The sequence below is a fragment of the Myotis brandtii genome, unplaced genomic scaffold (genome assembly GCF_000412655.1).
Source record: "Myotis brandtii unplaced genomic scaffold, ASM41265v1 scaffold532, whole genome shotgun sequence".
Taxonomy (NCBI): domain Eukaryota; kingdom Metazoa; phylum Chordata; class Mammalia; order Chiroptera; family Vespertilionidae; genus Myotis; species Myotis brandtii.
Window position 1 is genome coordinate 427,109 of NW_005369955.1, and position 8,505 is coordinate 435,613.

Genomic DNA, 8,505 nt, shown 5'->3' on the forward strand with positions numbered 1-8,505 from the left:
CCCCGGCCTCCCGCACCGGCTCCCGGTCTCCTAACTCATCACAACCACCTCACACTCCCCGCGCCTCCCTGGCCAGCGATGGAAAGTACGCGCCCCTTCGTGCATCTGAAAAGTCACCAGGAAGCGCAGAAGCCCAGCCACGGCCCCACAACAGCCCGGCCCCGTCTCCAAGGCCTGGCACCGATCTGGGAGGGACCGAGGCTCCCCCCGAACCCCTCCCGGCCTCAGGCAGCACCCTGCCTGCCCCCTGTTGGCTCGGACGCCTGCCCTGAGCTCCCACGACCCACGCAACGGTGAGCCTCCCACAGCCACAGCCGGGCTGTTTCCACGGTGACCTGCCCTCCGCTGCCCCGGTCGAGGGGGGGGGACACGCAGGAGGATTGGGGCTCAGAGAGGAGCGAGCTGGCTAACCCCATGTTCAGCAGGAGGATGAAGGGCGGGCGGGGCCGCCAGGGGAGGACACTGGGGGACCGGACGGCCATGGCGCCGCCCACAAGGAGGGGGACACGCGGGGGTCACCTCCCCTGAAAGAGGTCTGCAGACCTGCCTGGGGCAGAGCTGCCAGAGGAACCCCAAAACGCTACTTCTCCTAACAGACAAGAACGGAGCCAGCCAGATGCCCGTCCCCAGCAGAGAGAGGAAGGGCGGGCCCTGACCGGGTTCTGCTGGGGAAAGAGCAAGGACCACCGGGCACAGGCGGTGACCTCACCCAGTGAAACCCGCGGTGACCCCGCGGCCCGCGGACTGGGCTGGGGGAGGGGGGACTGGGACGATGGGACGGTCTCCATCCAGACCGAGGAGGGGGTTGCCCAGGTGGGCACATGTGTCAAAAGTCGGCCCAGCTGGTGTGGCTCAGTGGTTGAGCATCAACCTTTGGACCAGGAGGTCAGGGTTCGATTCCCGGTCAGGGCACAGGCCCGGGTTGTGGGCTTGATCCCCAGAGCGGGGCGTGCAGGAGGCGGCCGATCGGTGATTCTCTCTCATCATGGATGTTTCTCTCTCTCCGTCTCCTTCTCTCTCTAAATATCAATAAAAACATATTTTTTAAAAGATCAGGACACGTAACGTGGGCGTGTGTTCAGTCCACTCCTGGCTGGCAGCACGCCGGCTGGAATAAGCGTTCGGGGGTGAGAGCCGACGCTGGAGACCCCGGAGGCTGCCGCGGGCAGTGCGTGGGGCGCCACCCCCAAGGCCCCGCACCTGCTTGTAGAAGCGCTGGTCCCCGGGGGCGCGGGTTTTGAGGAACTCGTCGCTGTTAAACACGCGGTGCTCGTAGTTCAGGTGGTTCTTCACCTCCCTGGCAGGACACGGGACGCACGTCAGGAGGAGCAGGGCGGCACACGGTCGTCCGGGAGGGTGTCCTGACCCCGGAACGAGCGGTTTGGGGTAAAACTACGTCTAGCACAGCTTTCCCTGCAACCAGGGCGGCCTCAGGCCCGGCCCCTCACAGAAAGGATGATACACAATCAACCGTGGTTCACGCAAAAGAAACTGAGACCAGCCCTGACCGGTTTGGCTCAGTGGATAGAGCGTCGGCCTGCGGACTGGGGGGTCCCAGGTTCGATTCCGGTCAAGGGCATGTACCTTGGTTGCGGGCGCATCCCCAGTGGGGAGTGTGCAGGAGGCGGCTGGTCGATGTTTCTCTCTCATCGATGTTTCTAACTCTCTATCCTTCTCCCTTCCTCTCCATAAAAAATCAATAAAATATATATATATTTTAAAAAAAAAGAATGAATAGAAATAAAAAGTAATAAGGATGTTCATGACTTTAAAAACATAGACACTCCTATAGTGCTTTGTACCAGGCAACTTGCTGAGTGCTCAGAACAGCTGCACAGTAGGTCCTGTTAGCATTCCGTAGGGCAGATGACAAAAGTCTGGCACAGAGAGCAGCCGATTGATGATACTCTCTCGTTCGTTATTGATGTTTCTCTCTCTCTCCCTCTCCCTCCTTCTCTGGAATCAATAAAGATATATTTTAAGAAGAAAAAAAAGGAAATTATTAAAAAAACCAACTGAGTTGCAGGTGGTGAGCCCGTGGCAGGCTCTGCTCTGAACCCCGGGGGAGGTGCCCCGCGCCCCGCACCCCTGCCGGGAGGGGCGGTACCTGAAGATGCCGACGAGCAGCTGCAGGGTGAGCTGCTGGATCTGGTGGTTGAGCCTCTGCTGCCAGGCCCACCTGCGGGCTCGCCCCTCGTTCACGTCGGTGCTGGCGCCCCGTTGGGCGAGGTCCAGGTCGTGGTGCAGCTGGAGGCTCTGGACCCTGGAGGGCAGGGACGTGTCACCTGTGCTCCCACTGGGTGGGGAGAAGGCTCCGGAAGGCCAGGGCTCAGGGCACCCAATAACCAGGCAGGGGGACACGATACACATACACCCCACAAGTTAGTCCCCTCCCACAGCCAGCCCCTCAGTGCAGAACTCACGGGCCTGACTTCCCCCACCACATGTTGATCCAAGAGTCATTACGTTCCCCATGCTCTGCCCGGCAAGGCACACACTCCCCCCCGCAGGACGGCCAGGCCTCCAGCGAGGGCCTGACTGCACACCACGCCTGCCCGGCGCGCTCAGAGGCGCCAAACCTCCCCTGTCACCCCCTGGCCTGGAGGGGACGGCCATGGGGGACAGGTGGACGGAGGGATGGAGGGACAGGTAGATGGAGGGATGATGGACAGGTGGACGGAGGGATGGATGGACGGGTGGATGGATGGATAGACAGGTGGATGGAGGGATGATGGACAGGTGGATGGAGGGACAGGTGGATGGAGGGATGGATGGACAGGTGGATGGAGGGATGGAAGGACAGGTGGATGGAGGGATGGAAGACAGGTGGATGGAGGGATGATGGACAGGTGGACGGAGGGATGGATGGACGGGTGGATGGATGGATAGACAGGTGGATGGAGGGATGATGGACAGGTGGACGGAGGGATGGATGGACGGGTGGATGGATGGATAGACAGGTGGATGGAGGGATGATGGACAGGTGGACGGAGGGATGGATGGACGGGTGGATGGATGGATAGACAGGTGGATGGAGGGATGATGGACAGGTGGACGGAGGGATGGATGGACGGGTGGATGGATGGATAGACAGGTGGATGGAGGGATGATGGACAGGTGGACGGAGGGATGGATGGACGGGTGGATGGATGGATAGACAGGTGGATGGAGGGATGATGGACAGGTGGATGGAGGGACAGGTGGATGGAGGGATGATGGACAGGTGGATGGAGGGATGGAAGGACAGGTGGATGGAGGGACAGGTGGATGGAGGGATGGATGGACAGGTGGATGGAAGGGTGATGGACAGAAGGAACTGCAAAGGTCACAGGCACAGGGTCCTGGGCAAGAAGAGAGGTAGGATTCCTGGGAGCCATGACCATCCCCAGATCCCTCAAGACCATACTGATACGTAGGGTAGATCAGAATAAAGACAATTGACTTTTATTTTTAAAAATTCACAAATAATTTCCAAACTATAGACACATGAAATATCTATGATAATAAAAGCATAATATGCAAATCGACCGAACGGCCGAACAGCGGAATGACCGTCTAGACACCCTTCCGCCTTCCGGACGAAGCCGGGGCTGGGAGGGCTACTCTTGCATGGATTTCATGCATCGGGCCTCTAGTCTGTCAATAATATCAGACTGAAAAGGTACTCAACACGGGCCAGTGAGAAGTCTGCCCACGCGCAGCTCCCACGGTTACCTCTGAATGAAGGTCTGGGCCACCAGCAGGGGGATGTCGGGGACGTCGCTGCCCGAGCAGGTGACGCTCCCACTATCGATGTTGATCAGAACCAAACCGTCCGCTTCCTGTGGAACAGGCGTCAAGGCCGAGGTGAGAATCTGCATGTGGCTGTGAGAACACAAGAATGCACGTGCACACACAGAGGCAGTGTCCTCATCATTAAACTACCCGATTCGGCCCGGCCGGGTGGCTCAGTGGGTGAGCGTCGTCGACCTATGAACCAGGAGGTCATGGTTCAATTCCCCGTCAGGGCACATGCCAGGTTGTGGGCTCGATCCCCAGTGTGGGGCGTGCAGGAGGCAGCCCATCCATGATTCTCTCTCATCATTTATGCCCCTTTCTCTCCCTCTCCCTTCCTCTCTAAAATCAATAAAAATATATTTTTTAAAAACCTCACATAGACACAGAGCCTTATGTGATCTCGACCAAAAGTGGGTCAACACCTGAGTGATGCTGACGAGCTAACGGCCTGTGTCTGAGCCAGGACCTCAGTGCACGTCGCCGGGCTTCCGCCTGCCCGGGTACAAACACCGCAGCGCTCCTTCGAGGAGCCTGGAGAGAACCTTCCAGAACTCCAGCGAGAGCATCACCAACATTCAACGCCCGACGTGTCTGTCCGGCTGCCCCGCCTGCTCTGCGCCTGCAAGGACCCGGCCTGGGCAGGGCCCCGGCGCGGTGACCGCACACACTTGGGATTTTTAAAATATGTGCCCGGCCTCCTTGTGAGGTCTTATCTGCGACAAAACACACAACCACACACCAGAGGCCCCGCGTCAGCGGCCCGGAATGTGCCGGAATCTGCAGGTCACCGCCCGGCGCCCTCGCCAGAAGGTGAGGGCAGGGACCCCGCCGGTACCTGACCTTGCTGACTTCTTCCAAGTGGCTGAGGTGGCAGCCCATGAGGAAGGCGGTGGGCGCCATGAGGAAGTCCAGCATCTGCCCCGACAGGATGGGCACCAGCGTGTGCTGCCAGCGCAGGGGGTGCAGGTAGGCCAGGAAGCACTCGGCCACCAGCGTCAGCAGCGCCCAGCTCGCCGAGAAGAAGACCAGCCGCTGCTCCGTCAGCAGGCTCGCCAGGATCTGCGGGGACCGACCGGCCGCGGACGCCGTGAGCCCCCAGCCAAGCCGGAACCCGGGTGCCGCTTCTGCCCGGGTTTCCCTGCTCCACTTGCCGAAACAAAAGCCACCGGGATTCCCCCAAAAAGCAGCAATTTGTAAATAGTGTGCACAGCAGTGAATGCTAAAATTTTTAAACAAAAAAATTAACATTTACCCGGCCGGGTGTGGCTCAGCGGTTGAGCATTGACCCAGGAACCAAGAGGTCACCGGTTTGATTCCCAATCAGGGCACAGGCCTGGGTTGCAGGCTCGATCCCCAACAGAGGACATGCAGGAGGCAGCCAGTCCATGATTCTCTCTCATCACTGATGTTTCCATCTCTCTCTTCCTCTCCCTTCCTCTCTGAAATCAACAAAAATATATTTTTAAAAAATTTAACATTCTGAGCCCTGGCCAGTGTGCTCAATAGTTAGAGCACTGGTCTGAGCACCAAGGGGTCGTGGGTTCAACTCCTGGTCAAGGGCACGTACCTGGGCTGCAGACCCCATCCCCGGCCGGTCAGGGCCAGTGCAGGAGGTAGCCAATCAATGTGTCTCTCTCACATCGATGTTTCTCTCTCTCTTCTCCCCCCCCTCCCTTCCACTCTCTCTAAAAAAGGAAATTAACACTTGGAGTACATGGGTCTTATGTTGTGGGAGACGCTGGCGTTCGAATCCTCTCTGATACAACAGTAGCTCTGATGCCCGTGAGGCCGAGGGGCGGACGCGCCCGGGTGTGGGGGGCGCGCACCTGCAGCACCTTTTCGGGCCGGAAGCACAGCAGCGGCAGGTGGAGGTCCAGGTCGATGACGGGGCTCTCGGGGTCCACGCGCGAGGGGAACACGATCTGCAGCGGCTTCAAGTTGAAGATCTGCAGGGACGCGTCCGTGTTAGCGCAGAGCCGCCCGGCGGAGGCGGGAACGCACCCACACCCACGGTTTGGGCTCAGAGAGCACTGGAGTCGGGGGACACTGAGAAGACTCGTGCGGCCACCCTGTGGGGCACAGAACCTCAGTCCGGAGACACACAGGACTGGCGCTCAGGGGCCGCAGAGACCGGCCCTCACGGTTTTCTCGGCCAGACTTCCTCAAACTCTAGAATTCGTTAGCAGAACCAACACCGATCCTACATCAATCGCCTTCAAATGACCCTGAGCTAGTCGTCATCATTCGCAGTTACAGCGGACGTCTTCTCTTAGTATTTAATGGTCAAAGTTCCTTAAAGACGTGTCATTTAAACAATTTTTTAAAAGACTTCATTTTTCTAAATATTTTAGAATAACGCTTTAAATTGCGTATTCACAGAACGCCTGTCGTATGTTTAAGGACACCGTGGGACCAGGAGGAAGCTACGGCCCCCTCCACTCGGGGTCCCCAGAATCAGCCACACGACATGGGAGGCGCTCGGGGAATGCTGGGTGCTCGCAGGGTGCCCACTGGGTGCCCGCCCGGCCCTGGAGCCCACAGAGGAGCAGAACGGGATGCCCTACGTATGAGCCAGGTCCTGGGGGAGAGAACGGAGGAGCGCTCAGATCTGCGGCAGCAGGTCCTCTGTGAGTCCTTGCAGAGTTCAGAGCAAGAACGTCGCTGCACAGTACACAAGTGCCAACTGCCCCCCGACAGAGAGAGTGTCCGCCAGCACGTCCCCACGCGGGTCCCTGCAGGGTCTGGGGCAGAGCCGAGGCCGAGGCCTGCCGCCCTGGCTCCGCTCGATGCGTCGGTAGGACTTCCTCCCTAGCAGAGGCTGGGCTCAGGGCCGTGTTACAAAGACGCACGAGGTTCCTAATCACGTGACTCAGGATACACGCAACACATTCTCAAATGGCAAGAACCAAAATGTAAAGGACCAAGACGTGTGCGGCGTTGCCGAGGGACTAGGAGAGCGACACGGACACGCAGTCCCTGCAGCTGCTAGCGCGTATTTAACGGGCCTGGTTTTCTGGGTTTGGTTTTGTTTATTAAAAGGAAGCATCTCACAGCTACATCAGCCTGAAAACCGCTGAATCACACAGGTTGCATCACGTGCAGTCTGAGCTGTTACTCAACAAAGACAGAGTGTGGTCTGCCTGTCCCGAACCCTCCTGAACCCTGAAATCCTCCTGTCACGAAACAGCCAAAAACAGCTTGGGGGGGGGGGGTTCCATGGAACCCAGTTTGGGAAATGGTTGTTCATTAACTAACTAACTAAATATAAAAATTCACACCAGACAGGAAAAAACATTAACTAGTTAAATATATTGCCTGATATTCTAGAGAAACAAGTGGGAAATTTGTAATTTAAGTAAATGCTACGTGATTTCTGCGTAGGGAGTAATGAACTGGTGGGTTAACTCCCCAGGTGGCCGATGACCAGCTCCACACCCACTCACCAGGGCCAATCCGCGGAGCTCGAGACCTACTTGCCGGACGCGAGAACAAAGCGTCATTGCTAAACTTTTAGAAAATAAATTTCTACTTTCAGTGATTTGACCTTTAGGGCTAGTGTGTAAAAGGCGTGTCAGGAACTCGAGAACCAACGTGAAAACTCAGGAAATGTTTTAGGAAAAACACTGAGGCGTCTTCATCATGTTACCGTCTCTGTTTGCAGAGAAACAGGAGAGATTACCAAGTGCAGCGGTCCCGGTGGGGGGCTGGGGATCAGAGAGACTTTTGCAGCAAAATCTTTGATGTGATTGTCAACTTCGAAATCCTTGCAGAGCTTCAGGTGAGTCAGCAAACTGAAATTTAAAAAGAAACAGTCAGCTCTCTGTCCCACAGCCTGTGTGACGCCCGTGGCCATAAATGCAGGCTGGGTTCCCCCCCCCCCCCCCCCCCCCCTCCCCCGTGTCCGGAGACGGCCAGTTTACAAACTACAACTGGGTGCTGGGACTTGAGGACGGACACGGCTCGTTTGCCGGAGAGGATTCTGGCTCAGCCCGATCCAGGTGAGTCCCGATGGACTGTCCGCCAGCGGAATCAGCGGGACGCGGGGCCTGCGCACGTGGCTCTCGCTGCCCACGCCTTCCGCTCCGTCTGCGATCACCACCCCAATTCCAAGAGCGGAGCTCGGCGGCAGGGCTGCCCGCAGGGTCCTCGCGGCCACACCCCCTCGAGGCGGTGGATCGGGCCAATGCAGTGCTCTCCGGTTTCCCGGACCTTCTGTGTCCTCCCGCTTCCAACTCAGCATCAGCGTTAAGTCAGCTCTTCTACCCCAAAGGGAAACTGTCAAAATGCCAACAAAGCCCGGCCGGCGGGTGTGGCTCAGTGGGTGAGCGTCAACCTATGACCCAGGAGGTTACTGGGCACATGCCTGGGTTGTGGGCTCGATCCCCAGTGTGGGGAGTGCAGGAGGCAGCCGATCCATGATTCTCATCATTGATGTTTCTCTCTCTCTCTCTCTCTCTCTCTCTCTCTCCCTTCCTCTCTGAAATCAATAAAAATATATTTTAAAAAATAAATTAATGAAAATAAAATGCAAACAAAAATCAGAACTGACAGCAGCCGCTAATTTTCTCCAATAGCCAGGGAAGGCGTTTTCCTGATTCACGTCCCTTTCTCGGATCCCAGTATCATGACTTCCGACAGTGCCCCACCTCCCCTCCCTGTCCCTCGGCCCCAGGCTAGCCTCGCCCGGATCGGGGTTCCCACACGCGCTCCCGAGCCTGCCCGGGTCAG

General features: G+C 57.6%; 1 protein-coding gene and 1 long non-coding RNA gene across 2 annotated transcripts in view; one reads left to right on the plus strand and one right to left on the minus strand.

Annotated features, from left to right (window-relative positions):
• Positions 1-8,505, minus strand: part of DENND3 (DENN/MADD domain containing 3) — a 36,648-nt gene that overhangs the window by 15,672 nt on the left and 12,471 nt on the right. The window contains exons 5-10 of the mRNA XM_014549016.1: positions 7,457-7,639; positions 5,604-5,723; positions 4,618-4,836; positions 3,715-3,821; positions 2,108-2,263; positions 1,062-1,297 (exon numbers count right to left, since the gene is read on the minus strand). Coding sequence (XP_014404502.1) covers positions 1,062-1,297; positions 2,108-2,263; positions 3,715-3,821; positions 4,618-4,836; positions 5,604-5,723; positions 7,457-7,639 — 1,021 coding nt within the window. The remainder of the gene's footprint in view (positions 1-1,061; positions 1,298-2,107; positions 2,264-3,714; positions 3,822-4,617; positions 4,837-5,603; positions 5,724-7,456; positions 7,640-8,505) is intronic.
• Positions 2,640-3,201, plus strand: LOC106728084. The gene is made up of 3 exons (XR_001364332.1): positions 2,640-2,649; positions 2,827-2,849; positions 3,185-3,201. It is a non-coding gene; the product is annotated as an uncharacterized LOC106728084 (long non-coding RNA).